This window comes from Prunus avium, chromosome 3 (assembly GCF_965620075.1).
Source record: "Prunus avium chromosome 3, drPruAviu1.hap1.1, whole genome shotgun sequence".
In the NCBI taxonomy this organism is placed as follows: domain Eukaryota; kingdom Viridiplantae; phylum Streptophyta; class Magnoliopsida; order Rosales; family Rosaceae; genus Prunus; species Prunus avium.
The window spans coordinates 3,916,195-3,938,255 of NC_142286.1; the positions used below are offsets into that span (position 1 = coordinate 3,916,195).

Below are 22,061 nucleotides of genomic sequence, written 5' to 3' on the forward strand. Positions count from 1 at the left end.
ATAGTACAATGTACCTAAGATTTTGATTTTAACTCAAGATTTTCCCTAATTTGTTAAACCTAGCACAATATATCCTAACTCGTTGAATTAGAGGAAGAAGACAGGAAGAAGACTACACATGCTTTCTTAAAAAAATTAACTTATACTTTTTGTGAGAATGCACCTATTTGTGAAAAGCCCTTAAAAAGATCAAATGAAAAACACATAATCACTTTCATGAGGATCCCACTCCAAAGTCTCGTCAGTCAATCTTCAACCCTTGTATAACAAATTCCGGACAGGAGAGCCTCATGCTTACATGGTTACTAGAACGATGGCTAAATCTGAAAGCCCACAAAATCAAATTGCCAAGTGAGTCCTTCCACCCCTTGTACCGAATCAAATTGCCAATGGGTAGTTGAGATTGTCGTTGATACTAAGATTTGTGATTGGATTAATAATTAGTGTTGCTAAAGTTTTGAAATTTGTTCTTGGCAAATGTGAAATGAATGATTAGCAACAGAAGAAAAAGGTGGAAGCTTGTTCCTGTTCTTACATTGCGTATGTTTAGACATGAACAAAATACTCAAAGAAGAATTCAAAGTAAAATTAAAAACCTGGGTTTGTTTAATCAAATGTGACTAAATAAAGAAATGAACTTTTAGTATTGACTTAATTGTATAATAATCATGTGGGATTGCACAGACAAAAAAAAAATTTGAAACTTCAACATGCAAGAAGCGAGATTGCGACGTTCAGCATATATAAAGACAAAGAAAAGCTTCTCTAAGGTCTAAGCACATTGGTGAGCATAGACTGTCCATATATAAGCATTTTCCAGAAGCTAATTTAATTTGGTGATTATCATAGAGGAAGTTTATTAATTTGGTGAGCATAGACTTTCTATGAAGATATATTTTGAGATTTGAGCTCATTTCCTACGTAGTTTGGAGTGCTTGCTGCAGAGTAGCAAATTAAGTTCACCACAAAGTAGGTAAAAGTATGGCTTCTTTGAGGAGCTCACTCGGTAAGTACCCAACATCATTTTCTCTATGAACATGGTATGTTTTATATAAAATAAGAGTTTCTAAATTTGCTGCTCTTATGGATTTATAGTGAAGTAAAATTCAATATTGTGGTGTTTGAATGAGCTTAATCGGCATGTTTTACGTCTTCGTCTTCTTTCTGTTTGATCATGTTTCTCTGTGGCTGTATATACAATTGCATTCCATGCACTTCTTACTATCACTTGTATTTTCCAACTTCTCCCAGTGTTTAACAATGCAGTTTTATGATAATTCTGATCGTTTTCCTTGGAAATGGAAATGCAGGGAGAACTTTCTCATGGATTTGTGGTGGAGAACTTGAATTGGGATCTGAACCTCTATTGGACAAAAAGTCTTCTGGAAAGAGCCAGAAAACAGAACTTGAGCATGCTAGTTTTCTTAGCAAATTGACATTTGCTTGGATTAACCCTTTACTTAAATTGGGTTCCTCAAAAACATTAGCTCTTGAAGACATCCCTTCTCTGGTTTCTGAAGATGAAGCAGCTTTAGCATATCAAAATTTTGCTTATACATGGGATTCACTGTCAAGGGAGAGGAGCTCAAGCAGTACCAGGAACCTGGTTCTGCAGACCATAGCAAAAGTTTACATGAAAGAAAATATATGGATAGCATTTTGTGCATTCCTCAGGAACATTTCAGTTGGAGTTTCTCCTCTTCTACTCTACGCATTTGTGAATTATTCAAATAGTGACGAGGAAAATCTATATGAAGGCCTCATAATAGTGGGGTGTCTAATTCTTTCCAAGGTGGTTGAATCTTTGAGCCAGAGACATTGGTTTTTTGACTCTAGGAGGTGTGGAATGAGGATGAGGTCAGCCTTGTTGGTAGCAGTTTATCAAAAGCAGCTGAAGCTTTCTAGTTTGGGAAGGAGAAGGCACTCAGCTGGGGAGATTGTGAATTATATAGCAGTCGATGCCTACCGAATTGGAGAGTTCCCATGGTGGTTACATACAACATGGAGCAATGCATTGCAAGTATTCCTTGCCATTGGTGTTCTTTTTTGGGTGGTGGGTCTTGGTGCTCTTCCTGGTATGATTCCTCTCTTTATTTGTGGTCTCCTGAATGTGCCATTTGCAAAGGCACTTCAAAAGTGTCAATCCCAGTTCATGATAGCTCAAGACGAGCGACTCAGAGCCACTTCTGAGATCCTGAACAGTATGAAAATCATTAAGTTACAATCCTGGGAAGAGAAATTCAAAAACTATGTGGATTCCCTCCGCGAACTTGAATTCAAATGGTTGTCTGACTCGCAATTTAAAAAGGCTTATGGCACTCTAATGTATTGGATGTCACCCACCGTCATTTCTTCGGTTATCTTTCTGGGATGTATCCTTTTCAAAAGTGCCCCTTTAAATGCAAGTACCATATTCACGGTTCTAGCTGCACTGAGGAGCATTGGAGATCCTGTCAGACTGATACCAGAGGCTCTTTCAGTAATGATCCAAGTCAAGGTCTCATTTGATCGTCTCAATGTTTTTTTGCTTGACGACGAGCTGAAAGATAATGAAGTAAGGCAGTTGTCATCACAGAATTCAGATGAGATCTTAAGGATAGAAAGAGGCATTTTCAGCTGGTATCCTGAATCAGTAGTTCCAACTCTGAGAGATGTGAATTTAGAAGTGCAAAGGGAGCAGAAAGTTGCAGTTTGTGGACCAGTTGGAGCTGGAAAATCGTCACTTTTATGTGCTATACTTGGAGAGATGCCCAAAATTTCAGGAACTGTGAGTTTAAAACAGATGGAAAATTTAATATACTTGATGCAGCAAGTTTTTTATACTGACTTTATTTATGCTTGCAAACTGCAGGTTGATGTATTTGGAACCCTGGCTTATGTTTCTCAGACTTCTTGGATACAAAGTGGGACGCTTCGTGATAACATACTCTATGGGAGGCCAATGGACGAGAGCAAATATGAAAAGGCCATAAAAGCTTGTGCTCTGGATAAGGACATTGATAGTTTTGACCATGGTGATCTTACTGAAATAGGCCAAAGGGGGCTTAACATGAGTGGAGGACAGAAGCAGAGGATTCAGCTGGCTCGCGCTGTCTATAGTGATGCTGATATCTATCTTCTTGATGACCCCTTTAGTGCAGTGGATGCACATACTGCTGCAATTCTATTTCATGTAAGAATGGAACATTTAGTAATTTTAAGAAGCATGAAAACTACATTTAGTCTCATTGTAGAAAGATTTCACTCAATTTGAATGGCTTATGCAGGATTGCGTCATGGCCGCCCTAGCAAAGAAAACTGTAATTCTGGTGACTCACCAAGTTGAATTTATCTCAGAAGTTGATAAAATTCTGGTATATTGTTATTACCTCACAGTTCAATTTATTTGCAACAAACATTCAAACTGTGTTGTTCATGAAACCTTATTTGGTCAGACTAACAAGGAACAACTATCTTATAATTTATTTTACAGGTAATGGAGAGTGGAAAAGTTACTCAATCTGGAAGCTACGAGAGTCTTTTGACAGTTGGAACAGCATTTGAGCAGCTTGTGAATGCTCATAAAGATGCAGTGACAACATTGGGTCCTTCCAATTATCAAAGCCAAGGAGAATCTGAAAAGGGAGATATGGTTCGGTGCAAGGAACCTCATGGGGCTTACCTTACTGCAAATAACAGTGAAGGGGATATTTCTGTGAAGGGTATAGCTGGGGTGCAACTAACAGAAGAAGAAGAGAAAGAGATTGGAAAGCCCTTTTGGGATTATATATTTGTTTCCAGAGGAACACTTCTTCTATGGTTAGGCATAATAGCACAGTCTTTTTTTAGTAGTCTTCAGGCTGCTGCAACTTATTGGCTAGCTCTAGGCATTCAAATTCCTAAACTGACCAGTGGCGTACTCATTGGTGTTTATGCTGCAATTTCAGCACTTAGTGCCATCTTTGTATATCTTAGGTCATTTTTTGCTGCCCATATGGGATTGAAAGCTTCTAGAGCCTTTTATTCTGGTTTCACTGATGCTATCTTCAAGGCTCCCATGCTGTTCTTTGACTCAACCCCTGTAGGGAGGATTTTAATACGAGTAAGTGTACTTGTATATTTCAATTACTTATTTTAGAATTTAATCTTATCTTCATTCAATATTTCCACTTGTGCAGGCTTCATCAGACTTAAGTATTTTGGATTTTGACATACCTTTCTCCATTATCTTTCTTTTGGCTTCTTGCACTGAACTGCTGATAACGATTGGAATTATGGCTTCTGTCACATGGGAAGTTGTCATTGTAGGCATTCTTGCCATGGTTGCTACAAAATATGTTCAGGTGGATCAGGATATCAGTTTGTTGATTTTGTTCTAACTCTCTCTTTCTTCACCAATCGAATGATGGAACTGAATTCTGTGTATTGTTTCTAGGACTATTATCTAGCCTCTGCAAGGGAACTAATAAGGATCAATGGAACAACCAAAGCTCCTGTTATGAACTATGCATCAGAGACATCACTTGGAGTTGTCACTATAAGAGCTTTTAAGATGGCGGACAGGTTCTTCCACAATTACTTAGAGCTAGTTGACACAGATGCCAGATTGTTCTTTCATTCTAATGCAACGATGGAATGGTTAATTTTAAGGACTGAAACACTTCAGAATCTGACCCTTTTCACAGCTGCTTTTTTCATTGTTTTACTTCCTAAGGGTTATGTTGCACCAGGTAATCTATTAGACGGAAATCCTTGTTTCAAACTAAGGAGTTTGAGGTTGTCTAAAGTTGTTTAACCCTAACCTAATTTCCTGGATGTTGTGCAGAGCTTGTGGGGCTTTCTCTTTCTTATTCTTTATCACTAACAGCAACACAAATTTTTGCGACTCGATGGTATTGCAGCTTATCCAACTACATTATCTCGGTTGAGAGGATAAAACAATTCATGCAAATTGTACCAGAGCCTCCTGCAATTGTGGAGGACAAGAGGCCAGCATCTTCATGGCCTCCGAAGGGTAGGATAGAGCTGTATTCTCTGGAGGTAATATATTCAAAATCATACACTTGAACTTCCTTACCCAATAAAAAACTGTTCCTTTACGATATTTGATCAGGTTAGAATTCTAACCATTACTTGCTTCTTTTGGTTGGTTAAAGATCAAATATCGTCCAAATGCTCCGCTAGTTCTCAAGGGAATTACGTGCACATTCAAAGAAGGCACGAGAGTAGGAGTTGTGGGAAGGACAGGAAGCGGAAAAACTACACTCATAAGTGCTTTGTTTCGCTTAGTAGAGCCGGCCAGTGGTAAAATCATTATAGATGGACTTGACATCTCCTCTACGGGTCTAAAAGACTTGAGAATGAAGCTCAGCATCATCCCTCAAGAACCAACTCTTTTCAGGGGAAGCATCCGAACCAACTTGGATCCACTAGGCCTTTACTCCGATGACGAAATATGGAGGGTGAGCAAGAACCAACTCCAGTTCTGATGAAAAGGCTTTTCCTGCATAATTCTTACATTGTTTGTCAGCAAGTTTTACTAACGCAACCCAGTTTAGGCATTACTTAAATTTATCTCTGTTTTCCTACTAGTAGATTATGGATGAAGTTAATGAGTTTTTCATTGCAGGCTCTAGAAAAGTGTCAGCTCAAGGCAACAGTCAGCAAGCTACCTAGTCTGCTAGACTCATCTGGTGAGTTTATGATGTTTCCAACAAACAAATGAGAAAAAGTGTTCTTAACACCTTACTTAAGCTCCAAGTTTCCATTAAGTCTAATAATGATTCTGAGAAGTGAAGAGATCATATTATAATCATACTGTTGTAAAAGTTATAACTACAACGATTTCAACAGTAAGTGATGAAGGGGAAAATTGGAGCGCCGGACAACGCCAGCTCTTTTGCCTTGGCAGAGTCCTTCTCAAGAGGAACAGAATTCTAGTTCTAGACGAGGCTACAGCGTCCATTGATTCTTCGACAGACGCCGTTCTGCAGAGAATCATCAGGGAGGAATTTGCAGAATCCACAGTGATAACTGTGGCTCACAGAGTTCCAACCGTTATAGACAGTGACATGGTCATGGTCCTCTCCTATGGTAAGCTTTTATTGTTCCAGTTATCTCTATATCACAGAATTTCAATCAAAACTGCAGGGCCTGTGACCTTGTGATATTTTTATATGAACCCTATTGCTAATATGCAGGGTGGTTTAATTTGTTTGTGTATAAATTATAGGGAAGCTGATGGAGTATGAAGTGCCTTCAAAGCTCTTGGATACAAACTCCTACTTCTCCAAGCTTGTAGCTGAATATTGGTCAAGCTGCAAGAGAAACTGATGCCAAACTGTCAACAAGTTTGACAGTACAATAAGAAGCATTAATCTCGACTGAAACCATCCTAATGCTTGGATTTTGGTAATAAAAATCTGAAGGGTTTAAATCTTTATTAGTACCTTCTAGATTAGTTAAGAAACTGTCTGATTGGAAATTGCTGTTAGAAATCTTTTTATTTATTTATATACCATGTAAAATCTTAGAGAAAATCTGGGCCGTCCAATCTTGACTGAAACATCATTTTCTAAGACGTAATGCCTATATATTCATCTAAGCCTCATCGAGTAAGAAGTGCCATGAGCTCAATTTTTGAGAGAACTCTTTTTTTTTTTTTTTTGGTCACAAATTAAGAGAGAACTCTAGTGATAGATAAATCAGAGCAAACACTCATTTATATAAACAAAAGGTATAAAATAAAGGATAAAATAAATTCAGGACATCGAGCTCAATATATATCTATAGACTAAACTGCCAGTCAACATGGGTGGCACCACAGTGGAAAAGTGGGTCAAACTCTCCCTCTCCCCTTCAGTGCACCGGGTTCAATTCACATAGAAGACAATCTTGAGGCATGGGGCGGAACCAGGAGTACCCTTAGGCACCAGCTTGGGTTGTTCTTGCTTGCGGGCCTGCCAGGGCTTGGTAGAGAAAAAACCCTAGCCTCTCTCTCCCTCTATGAGTCCTAAAGGAAAACTCCATAGAAAGGGAGGAAGAAGCGTCACTGCCCCTCCTCCCCTCCTCTCTTCTCGTCTTTTCCTTTTAGGTTAGTGAATAAGTCCACTAGAGTGTTTTGAATAAAAAGCCCCTTGTGGTGATTTCTTCTTAACCATACTTAGATTGAAATTCCTCATTACCTCTTTTAGTCTATGTTCTCAATCAAATCCTTCTCCCAAAACCTGCTAACGTCACTCATGTTCTCTAAATTTGATTCTACATCGTCTTTGACGAAGGTTGCTGCAAATCACCTAATTGTTCTTTGGCATGGTTGCTATTTTCGTTTATTTGCTTGCTTTTATGTGCAGGTAGATCGTTGTAAATCATATTTTCCCCAGATCTGTTACAGATACAGTGGTGGGTGCGGCCACGAAGGCACTTCTTCAAGCGGTGGTGGTGATGGGGTTCGTTTAGGCTCATGGGTTGTTTTAGGCTTTCGGTTATGTTGGGTTTGTGAACTTTGTTTGGACTTATGGTTAATTGTGGTGATGTGCGCTAGAAGTTTTAGTGCGTCTTTTGTCTACTTTAGTTTTGCTTTTAGTATGTTAGTTTGTTGTCCTCTTGAGATTGTTACTTAATATATGTCTTGTTGATGTTTTTTATTGTACCGTTGAAGTTTATCTAATGACGTTTCTCTTTGATTTTTTTTTATAAAAAAACTTATTTGAGAAAAGAAAGAGTAACAATTTGGCATATTATTTGCAAAATAAATAATAAGACTATCACTACAACCTGCTAAATATTTGACAAGAAATCAATTTATTTCCAGAAAATATCATAATCTAATACTAAAATAAACAAAACACACATAAATGACCAGTTTATTTCTCAAATCAAATTAATATTAAAAAACTTAACTACTTTTCATATTCATGCGTGTGTGTGTGAGAAATCTCCTCCCTTCTAATTTAAACTATTGCTTGTATTGAAAATAATAATATTCCCACTGATGATTTGAGAAACACAGCTAATACTTGGACTAACTTGTCATATTCAAGATAAGATATGATGCATATTTTGACGTACCGACTACCCATTGCTTTTAGGAGAAGCACTTTTGAGTTGTCATCTTTCTCTTAAAGAAAACAAATAAAATCATTTGCAGGGAAAGAACAGTACATGACAATGGAAAGCATATATAGCTAGACAGGGTACATAGTGGATAGGGAATCCAAGATTGGATCTTTAAAGGAAATAATTACACTAAAAAGAAAATCTAATGAGAGGAAAGCATTTTGAGCTTTTCTTTGACTCTATATTTTCTTCAAGTTAGTGGAATGGGAGATCCATTTGTTCTATCTGCATTATTTCTTGCACCACAACATATGTAAGAGGATAACTTACATGAAATGAATGTATGATACGAGAGGAGCCGCATCTTTTTTTTTTGGTACTCTTCCATAATATCTATGATAGCAACAAACAATCCTTGTCCTCGTGGATTTCAGCTTATTAGGAAAGTTGCCTTCCTTGACTAAAAGAAAAGAGGATCCAAATCCTGTTTTGTATATGCATCAGAGCTAAAACATGTATAATGTATAATTAAGTTTGAACTTTGAATGGTCTTTTGTTTTGTTGTTTTTATTCTCTTTTTTATTTTAAAGCTGCACGATCCTTTATTTAATGCTTATTATTAGCAAAACAAACAAAAATATGGACTGATATGAAAGATTAAACAAAAGGGCCTGTTTCTGTAAATGACCATGAGGCTGCTACTCGGCCTGTGTAAGAATTGGAAAGCACATAAATGCAGCAAAGATTTTCAAATGTATATTGATTCAATTTTATTGAGGATATTGCTTGCCTCCTTCACTGTAAGGAGATACTCTTTCTTTCTGCAAATCACAATTTGACACATATGCAAAAATAATTCATCAAAAACACGAAAAGAAAAACTTATGCATATTTATTGACAGGAATGTATAGGAGCTTGTACTTACATGGTAAGAAGGAAAGTATTTTCCTTTTCTTGATCAATACAAAATCACAAACTTTTACAAACCTTGTTTCTAAAACAAGAAACCAAACCAAGCAGAAGGGTAAAAAGGGTTTCTTCTGAATTTGCTGGCCATGACATTAATTTGCCAGCATATTACATTAATTAGGTCAAACCAACCACACTTGAACACACACACTAGTTAATTATTATTACTATTGCCGGACAGGGAGAGCCTGAGGCAAGGCCTCATGAGCAGACATGGTCTGCAACTTGCAATCAGCTGCTGAGATAAACTGAGCATTTTCTTCCATGGCAATTGTGTTGATGAGGTTGAGCAGAATATGCTCAAGCTCCTCCCCATCAGTCCACTCGTGGATGTCAGCTTTGATGAGCAATGGGTCCTTGCAGATTAGGTCAAACAGTGGGAAGTTCTTCCTTGGCATTACAAAATCTCCTTCCTTGAGCTTCAAGCTTGGGCAATAATCTCCACTGCCATCTCCAAGATAGATTAACTTCTTCTTCCCTTCACTGGAGAGAGAAGTCTGGATTCTTTCTTCAATGACCACACCCTGTAATTATTTAATGTAGCATATAATTAAAATCATAATTAATTTTTAATGAAGAGTTTATTGTTCAATACTCATTAAGTATGGAAAATACTGAGCTCATGTCAAATCCTTGATTAGGACATTCAAGATTGGGGGTCACAACAATTCAAGGGTATCTACAAAATGTCCTAATCCTTTTGGAATTGGGTCCAACAGAGAAGTTGATGTCTTGATTCCAACTTTTGAAGGAAAAAAACAAAAACAAAAACATGCGTATATATTTATATATAATATTCTCAAAATTGTGAGTTTATTTATAAAGAAAAAAGAAATAATATACCTTGCACATGTTGGGAGGGCAGAGACTGCAGCCATGAGAGCATTTGATGAAATCATGGTGAGGAGAAATCCTAAGCCTTCCTTGTTCATCCACATAGCTAGGGTTGGTGTTGATCTCTGAGAAAAACTCCTCCAGCCCAAGATGCTTCAAGATTGTCTCAATAAAAAACAGATTTGCATCGCTAACAATCTTCAAATCACAACTGCAGCCACCAAAACCAAAAACCCACCACAAAATTAATTATATTTCTTCCGAGAAATAAGACACGGGATAAAAGATTTTTTTTTTTTTAAAGAAAGAAGAAAATATATATTGATGGAGGGTTTTGACACATACCCTAAAGCATGGGCTGCTTTAATTGCTGGGACGACTCTAGGATGAATTGGAGTTCGTTTCAGAACCTCTACAATGTCTTCAATGGTTTTTCCTTGTGAATGAAGCTCCTTCATCATCCTATCCTACAAAATATTTTGTCCAAAAAGAAACATATTTTAAGTCTCTTGAAACCATAGAATATATTCTTTCTTTTTTGGTTCACATGAAATGAAACCATATATTATACATAAGAAAAACAACGCCAATGGGATTTAGCTCGGTAGGTTGAGCTCTTCCACCTCTACTCATGTGAGCAGAGGTTCGAAACCCCCAAACGCCCAATGAATATTCGAGTAAACCCTCCCCCAATTCTTGTACTAAAAAAAACAACATGAAACTAAACAGGAGCATATTAATTATAAAAAGAAATCTAAAACATACCATGAGAGAGTTCCAAGGCATGGTGGGCAGAAGTTGATTGAACAAATCTGTTGCACCCAACTCATCCACCACCCAATTATCACTATCACACTCGATAATGGTCTTGTCAAAGTCAAAAACCACCACAATTCCAGCCATTGATGAAATTCTCTGTGAGGAAGAAAAAAAAATGGTACCCAAAAAACACAAGCAGAAGAAGCACAAGAGTTCTTGGTTTATTTGCAAGTGGAAAGTAGAGAGAAGGCAAGGGGGTATATTTATAGCAACCCAAGTGTGTGAATTTGGTGATTTTTATTAGGATTTGGATTGCAAGCGAATATTGCATGAACAATATAGAATAATAATGATTTATTATAGGATTTGGATTGCAAGCTAATATTTGTTAGGTGCGTTGTGGGATTTTAGCCGTTGGATCCGATGACTTTTGCATCGGTGGAAGATCGGAGGGTGGAGAGGGGAGGGGATATAATGAGATAAAACGCGGGAATATGAGGAATATTCCAAGGGAATTGAACCAGCTATAAAACGCACTTGGCAGTAACTAGGGGAATATTCCTATTTTCCCTAATTTGGTGGCTGCTAAGTGCTAAAGCTTTTTTGGGTGCGTCACACTCCACCACCTCTAACATTAGGGCTCTGTTTGGTTTTGGGTCTATTTTATGGACCTAAATCAACCTCATTTATTTGTACAAGGTTTTTTTATACCCCTCCAAAAGAAAAACTTAATTCAATTAAATATTTTTCTTTAAAAAAAGCATTCACTTGCATAACAAGTCACAAGTTTGAACCTCCATTGCACTTTGATAATGTGTGTGAGAAATCCCCACCCCTTATAGTTTAGACTATCACTTGTATTTATAAAAAATAAAAAAATAATTATAAATAGATGAATGATGCCTAAATTATACACATAAAAAGACCTACATAAAATGGACTTTAGAAACACAATCAAAGTTCATTTACAACATAATAAAGAGGCTTCGAACGTCCTATAAATTACAAAACTGTCATCGATTCTTAAAACAAGCCCAACTCGAAAACCTCATTAAAAAAACTCAAAACACTCAATAGGGCATCAAAGTAATTTAATAATCAAAATTAATTCAATAGGGTCAACTGTTCTTATTGGTTTTTTTTTTCAATATTTGTTTATAAAAATTAAATAGTATAGAATTTCACTAGTGCTATAAATGAATAATTTATCAAAATGAGCACTATACATTAAATCAATCAAATTTTTTATTTCTCAATTGTATATAGGATATGTGAATGATGTCCTACACAAACTTAACCACTTAGGGGTAATATAGTAACATTATGTCACTTTTTAACTTCACACATTTTACATGTGTTCATTACATTTCCTTGCCCAAGAAAACAGCCTTCCATTCCATTTCGACCAAGTTCCAAATTTGATAATCTATTTCTCAGTCATCATCATCTTCAACCTTTTACATACTTCTTTATATAATCACTTTAAGAAGTGATTCTCCATAAAAGTTATTATTGGTCTATCTTATTATCACTCACAAACGAACCCTTAGTCTTATTCTCCATTGTTATAACAAACTCATTAAAAATTCAAAATCTCACGCATTAATGAAAAATTATTATTTTTAACCAAAGTAACGTTAAATTATCTCTCCGGAGCATCCAAATAAAGTATATAGGTCGATAATTTTTCAGTTGCGTTGAACATTATACGATTTCCAAATCTTGCTTATTAAACATAGGAAAGTAGATATAAAAGATTCCCCCAATATGACCAATTGGCAAATTGGCTTCTTAAATGTTGTGTAGGTGATGTTTCCCTTATAGGATTCCCAAGCTAATGATCCTCTGCTAGTTGCCAACTATTTTATGTGGAAGAATATGAGTATCACATCGGAAACTTGACTAAATAAAATACAAAATATATTGACTGATTCTAATACTAATAACATCGAGAGACCTTTTGTGATAAAACCCCACACTTACTAGGCTTTGTAAATAGTTAAGTTGAAGACAATATCGGTGTTGTTAATAATGGACCACTGACACGTCTCTCTAAATTTAACATTTTCTTATTCAATTTCTTATCCTCTACACTTTTATCACATTAGTTACTTAAAATCTTTGTATGCACAGATGCCAATTTATATATATATATATATATTAACGAGAATTTCCGGAGAAAAGAAGGCCATTTTCTTGTTGCTTGGTGCCTAAAGTCTAGTGGATATATAATACCGACCAAAGGAAAAAGCATCCAAAATAATAGGAAGGTGGTGAGTGGTTGATTGACAATATGTAGTCACGCATTTGATGCGCATGCAAATTCGAATTTTTTTTTTTTACATTATTTTTTAATTGTTTATTTTGGTAGGGAAATAAATCTCAAGGAAAACAACTAAACTCAATCAAGACCTAGAAAAGCTATACGGTTACAAGAATAAAAATGTTGGTTCATGGTCGGTGTGGTTTCAATTTGGCGTATTATATATATATAGAAAATTCTTTTATATGCATGTTCGGACGTTCGAACATTTGAACATTATTACCGTGCAGAGGTCATGTATTTTTTATTATTTCTCCATGCTTTCCTCGTGTTTACTATTGCACTTTTCAATTATCAATCACCTCTCTCTTTTTAAAAAGGTAAAAATAAAAATCATCTTCATGTATGCAAACAAAATATATCATTGACATTCTGACAATGCCTAAATTCATGCCCCTAGTGCAATATTGATGCATGCAAAGGCTACAGTTCTTGTGATTTAACATTCGTGTCAATTTCAAAACCATTTCGTTGTGATTCATGCGATTATTATATTTTGGCCATGTCACTGCTTACTCATAACTTTTCCTAAATAATTTTTGTCTGCATTGAAAAAAATAAAATAAAGGCATATATAATTAATTCAATCATTTGCAGTGGAAAAACAGTACATGACAATTGAAAAGCATGGCTACAGTGAGGTACATAGTGGATGGGAAATCAAAGATTGGATCTTTAAAGTGTATAATTAGACTCAAAATCTAGTGTGAATTATAGAGGAAGCATTTTGAGCCTTCCTTGCTTTGACTCTATATGAGTTAGTGGAATAGGAGAGCTCCTGTTCTTCTGCACTATTTTCTTGCACCTCAATGTATAAAATTGTATACATCTTCATACTCGTTGTCAATTGCTTTTGAGTTAAACCCGCAATGTATATGCACTCATTTTTATCATATGAGATTTCACATTGTTGTTAAATTTGTGATGGCCATATATAAGCAAGTTAGTTTTTTTAAAGTTTTTTTTAGTACAAGCGATAGTCTAAACTAGAGGAGAGGGGATTTCTTACACACACAAAAATGATATCATGGGGGTTCGAACCTAAGATATCTTGTCTGCAAGTCAAGGCCATTTTTCAATGGGCTAGACCCCATTGGAAAGTTAGTTCTTTTAAATTAACAATAATGTTATATTTGTACCATATTTACTGATCATATTACTGACCACATCTCTAATAAAAGTGAGTCCAACTAGTGTATGTGAGAGCCACCTATATTAGAGAGGTGGTCAACAATATAGTCAGTAAATATAGTCCAAATAGCAATACCCGTACACTAAATTTGAATCATTAATTAGAAAGTTAATTTCATTATCTTCCGATTATTTATGTGGAATCCACTTATGAGATATGATCAATTTTTTATTTAAAAAAAGTAAATATTGTACAGGAAACCGATGTATGCATGCACACTCATGTGTTGTCGTGACTCGTGACATATGTAGAAAGAGACTCATGAGAGTAGTATTTTATAAGACTATGATGACAGCAATCCCTGTGGGCTGTACACGTCGATAGAAAACTTGCCTTTGGTAACTAAAAGATAAGATTATCCAAATCCCGTTTTGTAAATGCATGCATGATAGCTAAAACATATATAATATATGTCATAAGATCTCAAAGCCTCCCAGTTAATTAACTTTGACCTTTGACCGGTCTTTTGTTTTGTTAATTTTTTTATTTTCTCTATTTTATTTTAAATTTTATTAAATAAACTTCAACAGTACAATAAAAAACTTGAACGAGACATCGAATGTACCAATCCCAAAGGTCAACAAACTAACATATTAAAAATGAAACTAGAGCGAACAAAAGCCGCAAAATCCTTTATCTAATGTTTTTTATATAAAAACTAGAAGAGTGTAAGTGACGCAAACTATATTGGCAGATTAAAGGGCCTGCCTCTGCAAATGACCATGTGGCTGCTATTTGGCCTATGTAAGAATTGGAAAGCCCATAAATGTAGCGAACATTTTCCAATTTCACCCTTTTTTTCCCAGTGAAAATTTATATTGATCCAATTTTCTTGATCAATACAACATCACAAACTTACAAAGCCTATTTCTAAACCAAAAACTGAATTTGCTGGCCATGACATTAATTTTCCAGCATCACATTAATTAGGGTAAAACCCAACCAAACTTGTACATACACACATGTTAATTATGATTAGGACTACTATTGCTGAACAGGGAGAGCCTTGGGAAAGGCCTCATGAGCAGAAGCAGAGACGGTCTGCAACTTGCAATCAGCTGAGATAAACTGAGCATTTTCCTCCATGGAAATTGTGTTGATGAGGCTGAGCAGAATCTGCTCAAGCTCCTCCCCATCTGTCCATTCATGGATGCCTGCCTTGATGAGCAAAGGGTCCTTGCAGATTAGATCAAACAGGGGGAAGTTTTTCCTTGGCATTACAAAATCTCCTTCCTTGAGCTTCAAGCTTGGACAATAATCTCCACTGCCATCTCCAAGATAGATTATCTTCTTCTTCCCTTCAGTGCATACAGAAGTTTGGATTCTTTCAATGACCACACCCTGTAATTAATTACAGTAAAAAAAAAAATTAGCATCTTCAGAGTTTTTTATTTAGTATTTATAAAGTATAAGAAAATGTTCCAAGCCCTTTGGAATTGGGTCCAACAGAGAAGTTGGTGTCTTGATTGTGGGTTTATTATAATAATAATATACCTTGCACATGTTGGGAGGGCAGAGGCTGCAGCCATGTGAGAATTTGGTGAAATCATGGTGAGGAGAAATCCTAAGCCTTCCTTCTTCATCAACATAGCTTGGGTTGGTGTTGATCTCTGAGAAATACTCCTCCAGCCCAAGATGCTTCAAGATTGTCTCAATGAAAAACAGATTTGCGTCACTAACAATCCTCAAATCACACCTGCAGCCACCAAAACCAGAAACCCACCACCATAATATTAATTATATTTCTTCAAAAAAAGAAAGAGAAAAAAAAAATATGGAGGGGCTGGTTTTGACACATACCCTAAAGCATGGGCTGCTTTAATGGCTGGAACAACTCTAGGATGAATTGGAGTCCTTTTCAGAACCTCTGCAATGTCTTCAATGGTTTTTCCTTGTGAATGAAGCTCCTTCATCATCCTATCCTGCAAATATTTTGTCCAAAAAAGGAAACATATTTTAAGGCTCTTGAAAACCATAAAATTCTTTCTTTTTTTTCTTTCTCATTTTATGAAACCATAAGGAAAAAAACACAACATGAAACTAAACAAGAACATTGATTATAAGAAGAAATCTAGAACTTACCATGAGAGAGTTCCAAGGCATGGTGGGAAGAAGTTGATTGAACAAATCAGTTGCACCCAACTCATCCACCACCCAGTTATCACTATCACACTCAATAATGGTCTTGTCAAAGTCAAAAACCACCACAATTCCAGCCATTGATGAAATCTCTGTGAGAAAAAAAACCCAAGAAGCAGAAGCAGAAAGCAGAAGCCGAAAGCAAAAGGCAGAAAGCAGAAAGCAGAAAGCAGAAGAATTGTTGGTTGCAAGTGCAAAAGGGAGAGAAGGGGTATTTATAGCAACCCAAGTGTGTGAATTTGTGAATTAGGCGACTTAAAATGGGATTTGGATTCCAAATGGAATATTACATGAGCAAGAGACAAATGGTGTAGCATATGGCTAATCGTTGTTAGGTGCATCATGGGGTTGTGGCCGTTGGATCTGATGACTTTGATAGGGTGGAAGATCGGAGGGTGGAGGGGAGGGGATAAGATGAGATAAAAACGCGGGAATATGAGGATATTCCCAGGGAATTCAATTCACTCTGGGATTGGCTGTCCAACTTTGAAACGCACTAGCACTTACTAGGGGGAATATTCCGGTGATCCTATTTTCCCTATTTTTGTGGCTGCCAACTGCTACAGCTTTGGGTGCGTCACAATCCACCTCTTCAATTAGGGCTCCTTTTGGTTTTGGGCCCTATTTTAATCAATCTCATTAATTTGTACAAGGTTTTTTTTTTTAAATCCCATTATTTTTCATTTCCAAAATTATAAATACATAAATTATTATATTTTGCACAAACTTATAATAGACTAAAGCCACACACCTCTTTGGGAATTTATAATATAGACCCCATGTGCCACAAAGCATCCCCAATGGAAGAGATTCGGGGCTCTATATTGTAAGGTCCCACCGAAACTGTCTCTAAGCGGGTCCCATATTTTGAAAAGCTGCAGCATATATCTGGCTTTGTTTAATGTTTTTTTTTATAACATCAACCAAATAAAAGGCTTTTTCTAATCCTTATGTTTATTGTTTTCTTTTTTTGGTTTGATATTTCCTTCTCTATTTTTTCTTTCTTTCTTTCTTTTTGCTTTCAATTATTATAATTTACATTTAGAATTACTACTTCAATTTTTCTATATTTCTTTTAATTTTTTTAATTATAAATGGGGTAGAAATGTTGATTTTTATTTTTATTTTTAAATATAATTTACCTTTAGAATTACTACTCCAAATTTTGATTTATTTTTTGGTAGAAATATTCATTAAAAAAGCTAACATAACATAAACATACAATAAAACAAACTAAATTAATAACAACAAAAATTAACACGTAAAACAAATTACATTATATAAAAAAATTCATATAGAGGCTCCTATGTAGGGGCCCCCATTGTGGGAAAGATACTTTTAGAGTCCATAATATTACAATGGAGCTCTAAATGGGTCTCTATCCATCATTTTTAGAGCCCCATTTAGAGACTATGATTGGAGATGCCCTGACAGAGTAGGTGTACTATTGTAGTTACATTACTTTTTAACATACATTTTTGGTCTTTCATATTGTAAATTATTTTTTAAATAAAAAAAATTGTTTTACCAAAATTAGGAAGGGGGAGGGGGAAACTCACACATACGGGTATCATGGTGATTTGTACTCATAACCACTTGGGAGCACACCAAAACTCTGAGCCACTCCAACTAACACGTCATTAATTTGTTAACGGGTCATGCTAGGGAGACCAACTTGGGATACCAACTTGTGTACCAACTCTCTAATAGAGGTGGAGCCCACCAATACAATGGGTCACACGCTCTATTAGAGAGTTGGTATCCCAAGTTGGTCTCCCAAGTTGGTCTCCCTAGCATTTTCCTTTGTTAACTACACCCCAAGTTCCAAATTTGATAACCCACATTACACGCATAATGTTCTTCAAGCTCTGTTGCTCCCTCTCAATTTAATTCTTCAGTGTAGAAATAAATTGGACACTAATAAATTCATTAAAGGTTCAAATCTCACACATTAGACGTTTTTGCAGAACTTCTAAATAAAGTATGGATTGATAGTTTTTCAGTTTTGTTGAAGTTTTTATAATTTACACATCTTGCAAATTGAGAAACATTCAATGGGTAGGTATTGAATAACACATTTAAGTCCGGCAGGGGTCTCACCAAACCAAGTTATTACCTTACCAAAATATTTATGGTTTTTAGTAGAGTCCCACTAAATCTTGTATAAATTTTGGGTGTCACCCCATCATATTTAAGGTAGCACATTGTAGATGATGAGAGTTCACGGCTTGGGTAATCGTTTTAGTTATGAGGTTCATCTATCAAATTGTATTTTTGGGCGTGGTGGGTGAGTGTTATAAAAGACGCAAGAGGTATATTTGAAGTGCAAATCACATTTTTTAACAACAGAGTTTAGCTAAGTAGAAAATGTCATTGACGGGCGTTACAGGCCAAACGTTTTGTATTTCACTTTTAAAGTTTTACGTCGATATAATAATTTTAATCATTTTAGTTTGTGCGTGTGACCACGTATTTCCTAATATATAAGTAGGCCTTGCCTTGCCCTGCCTTGCCTTATACTACCCATTTTTGTCCTTCATGACGCACATAACATTATATGATCATAATCAGATAACTTTGCCACCGCTCTCTACAGTCCCTACATTATTCTGTCACCTTATCATTAAGAAAAGTCTCAAAAATCCATGTTTGCATACTGCGAAACAGACTCAAATTCTAAATCTCTGCCTAAAATATTGACACGTCATATCCACTTTGGTATTGATTGACACGTCACTATTTTATTGTTTTGTTTCTTTTTTTTTTTTAATTTATAGGTCCGACTCTAAAATGAATTAAATACTCCAATGATGCTGTGGTGTTCCTATCTCTTTGGGGTAAAGTGAATTTATATTCTCAGACCAAAAAACAAAAGTGAATTTATATTCTTTATCCATTTCCAAATAAGGATACCCACGAGCCATATATATTTATAATTTTAGTGGGAATATTGAAGGTGAGAATAGACGTACATAAGCATATATAATGGATTTGATGAGACTTGTTGTGGGCGACAATATATGAGTAATTAATTTAAAAAAATTATTAATTTGCAATATTTCTTTATTTCTTTTAAACTTTACACCCAAAAAAAACTGAAAAAAATATCGACTTAGTTGTGGGATCCGCCGTGGCCAATGGTCGTGATGACACCACCGTCATCAGTTGACAGGGAGAGAATGACAGGAGGAGTCGACGGAGAATAAAATAAGCAATCATGGATGTGATTGGTAAAATGCATGCATGGCAAATGCAAATAGAATCACTTTAATCGAAGTAGTGAGGATAGTGTACAATAACTTTTTTTTTTTTGGTCTGAATCATGAGGTGGTTCTAGATGGGCCCCAATTATGGGTGGCACCTTTAAGCCTTAACCACAACCCAGATTAATCCCCACTCACACCGAGTCGGCCCGTAAGGGGTAAAGTGTTGGCCAAAGTGGTGACTTCGTACGAGAGCAGGGATCGAACCCCTGACCTCTCTTAAGGAATGAGAGTGCCGAACCACTCACACCAACCACCTTGGTTGTGTACAATAACTTTTACTAGCCCCTCGGCACATGTAATTGGTTTTATTTTTTATTATTTTTTTATTTTTTAGAATTAAGAAAAGATAAAATTAGTAATTATGTTCTATAAAAGTAGGACCTATTATTTGATTTTGTTTTTAATTTTAATTTTTTAAATATAAAAAACATGTGAATTTACCATATTATCCTTATTTAATTAATAATTCAATTCTTAATGTTTGAATTAACTAAGGGCATTTTCTTGTATTTTAATGTTTCACCATTTTCTGTTTTTTGCTTTATATATATAGATAACATACATGCATACATAGTCCAGTTGTAAAAAGATGTATACAGAGAACTAACTAGTGAATAACATCAATAGAAACATCAAAATGGGTAGATGGCATCTATACCCCATTCTCTCCAAGATTAAAGATTGCCACAGATCCTTTGCATTATGTGTGTGGTCTTGGACGAGAAAATCAGAAAATCAAGCGACGGATTATTTAGTGTTGCTAGCACCATTGAGGAGGAGTTCGAAGATTTGGGAAACAATACCACCCACCTCACTAGTGGGTGGGTGATCTGGTTTCCCATAAGAATTGATAGGTCCTATATTCGAAGTAAAATTTTAATTTATTGAATACATACGATTTATATGTGATTGCATATATTTGTCATTCTAGGTACTCAACATTTTTCGCATACATATAACATATATACCAACAATAATTTTAATAAAAATAATAATATGACCAATTGGCTTCTCTACTATTGTGCCGATGATGTTTCCTATCAAGCATTAAAATATATCAACAAGAATTTCCGGAGGAAATAAAGAAGCCATTTTCTTGTTGCTTGTGGTTGAGAGAAAGGAAAGGCCATTTTCTTGTTGCTTTGCTAGATGCATGGTGCCTATAAAGTCTAGTGATAATACCTGCCAAAGGAAAAGGCCTTGATGATTCAAAACATAATAGAAAGGTGGTAGGTGATTGAAAATATGTGTCACGCATTTGATACCCAACGTGATACATCAATGCATGCTTGTACAAACTAGAAACAAATTCACGTGAATTTCGGCTTTTTCTTTTTTCTTTTGGGGGTACTATATGTACGAGTAATTTTTGAGTGTTCCCGGTACACCACGTGGTTGGTGTACCATCCAATAGACGGAAGACAAATGGAATATGTCCAATGCAGTCCGCCACATGTCATAAGAAGAAATGCAGTAAGTTGGATAATAATTCCATATGTTCTATGTTTATTGGATGGTACACCAGACACGTGGTGTACCTGGAACATTTAAAAATTTCTCTATATGTACATATATGAAAATGTTGGTTCATGGTTGGTGCGGTTTCAAAGTTCGGGTATTTTTGTTGTCCTTTTTCGATGCTTGGGACAGTATATTAAGTGCCTCATATTAATTGGGGAACAAAACGAATATCGGAATATGGAACAAATTCTTGGATCAAAGAGAGTATAAGAAAGATGCTTCTATACCTAAAATAAGAACCACTTAGATGTGCATCATGGATTAAAATAAGGGTTTTTGTACCTAAGAATATATATCTGCTACCCACTCTATACTCGAGTTCGAATCCCCCTCTTCGTAGTTTTGATTAGTTTAAAGTAGAATATCGCTTGTATCCGAAAAAAGAAGAGAATATATGTATATTTTATCCTTTTGAAATGGAGAATTTCATTCATTCTTTAGATATCTTAGGTATTCTTAGCATAAAATGGAAAGAGAATAAAAAACTTAAGTATGCCCTTAAACTAAAGGGTTATTAACCAAAGTAGGGGATTAACCATATGAGATTAGGAACACAAGTCAGGGTTAGGTTAAGAGAAGAGACTAGGCACAAAGTGTAGTGGGATATATTTAAAAGGACCCAAAAAATTGGATATGTTTTTTTATTTAGAAGAACAATTGGATACGGTAGGAGAGGAAAGTATAGTTTTGATGAGGTAATAACCCAAATTGGATTGAATGGCATATTTGTGAGAAATAACTATATCACGAGGCTTCCAAAATTTTTAGAAAAGAACCAAAAATTCTTTCAATCACGCTTAGGATATCATTAGTAAGACTGCAAACCAGACTGACAAAATCAATTATATAAATTTAATAAATATGAAAAGGCCAACTCGATTTAGCACAATTAAAAATGGTATTGACTTACAGACTAGACGATTTGAACCTCCATAGCATCTTGGTTGTGCGTGTGAGAAACCCCCCTCTTGTGTAGTTTATATCATCCTTTGTACTAAAAAAACATGAAAAAAAAATGAA

General features: G+C 35.6%; 3 protein-coding genes across 3 annotated transcripts; 1 reads left to right on the forward strand and 2 right to left on the reverse strand.

The window, feature by feature from the left end:
• Positions 1-770: 770 nt before the first annotated feature.
• On the forward strand, positions 771-6,599 carry LOC110769871 (ABC transporter C family member 8-like). Its single transcript, XM_021973911.2, has 12 exons — positions 771-1,006; positions 1,311-2,767; positions 2,852-3,172; positions 3,267-3,353; positions 3,473-4,081; positions 4,158-4,322; positions 4,415-4,709; positions 4,805-5,019; positions 5,136-5,441; positions 5,609-5,672; positions 5,833-6,072; positions 6,212-6,599. Exons 1-12 carry the CDS (start codon positions 982-984, stop codon positions 6,310-6,312), a joined length of 3,885 nt encoding a protein of 1,294 aa, XP_021829603.2. The 5' UTR covers positions 771-981; the 3' UTR covers positions 6,313-6,599.
• A 2,360-nt stretch (positions 6,600-8,959) lies between these two features.
• Positions 8,960-10,917, reverse strand: LOC110769868 (inorganic pyrophosphatase 2-like). The gene is made up of 4 exons (XM_021973901.2): positions 10,607-10,917; positions 10,187-10,308; positions 9,851-10,052; positions 8,960-9,531 (listed from the first exon to the last, which is right to left on the reverse strand). Exons 1-4 carry the CDS (start codon positions 10,742-10,744, stop codon positions 9,175-9,177), a joined length of 819 nt encoding a protein of 272 aa, XP_021829593.1. The 5' UTR covers positions 10,745-10,917; the 3' UTR covers positions 8,960-9,174.
• Positions 10,918-14,893: 3,976 nt separating this feature from the next.
• LOC110769866 (inorganic pyrophosphatase 2) lies at positions 14,894-16,451 on the reverse strand. Its single transcript, XM_021973900.2, has 4 exons — positions 16,198-16,451; positions 15,916-16,037; positions 15,610-15,811; positions 14,894-15,456 (listed from the first exon to the last, which is right to left on the reverse strand). The coding sequence occupies exons 1-4, from the start codon at positions 16,333-16,335 to the stop codon at positions 15,100-15,102; spliced, it is 819 nt and encodes a 272-aa protein (XP_021829592.1). The 5' UTR covers positions 16,336-16,451; the 3' UTR covers positions 14,894-15,099.
• Between the last annotated feature and the right edge of the window lie 5,610 nt (positions 16,452-22,061).

Bases quoted from the DNA above. Each gene is read 5' to 3' on its own strand.
- LOC110769871 (XM_021973911.2), top strand. From the start codon at position 982: ATGGCTTCTTTGAGGAGCTCACTCG. The intron at 3,354-3,472 runs GTATATTGTTAT...TTTATTTTACAG, and splicing joins CAGAAGTTGATAAAATTCTG to GTAATGGAGAGTGGAAAAGT. The intron at 6,073-6,211 runs GTAAGCTTTTAT...TATAAATTATAG, and splicing joins GGTCATGGTCCTCTCCTATG to GGAAGCTGATGGAGTATGAA.
- LOC110769868 (XM_021973901.2), bottom strand. From the start codon at position 10,744: ATGGCTGGAATTGTGGTGGTTTTTGACTTTGACAAGACCATTATCGAG. The intron at 10,309-10,606 runs GTATGTTTTAGA...AATATTTTGTAG, and splicing joins TGCCTTGGAACTCTCTCATG to GATAGGATGATGAAGGAGCT. The intron at 9,532-9,850 runs GTATATTATTTC...AAATAATTACAG, and splicing joins GCCCTCCCAACATGTGCAAG to GGTGTGGTCATTGAAGAAAG.
- LOC110769866 (XM_021973900.2), bottom strand. From the start codon at position 16,335: ATGGCTGGAATTGTGGTGGTTTTTGACTTTGACAAGACCATTATTGAG. The intron at 16,038-16,197 runs GTAAGTTCTAGA...AAATATTTGCAG, and splicing joins TGCCTTGGAACTCTCTCATG to GATAGGATGATGAAGGAGCT. The intron at 15,812-15,915 runs GTATGTGTCAAA...TGGTGGCTGCAG, and splicing joins AAAGCAGCCCATGCTTTAGG to GTGTGATTTGAGGATTGTTA.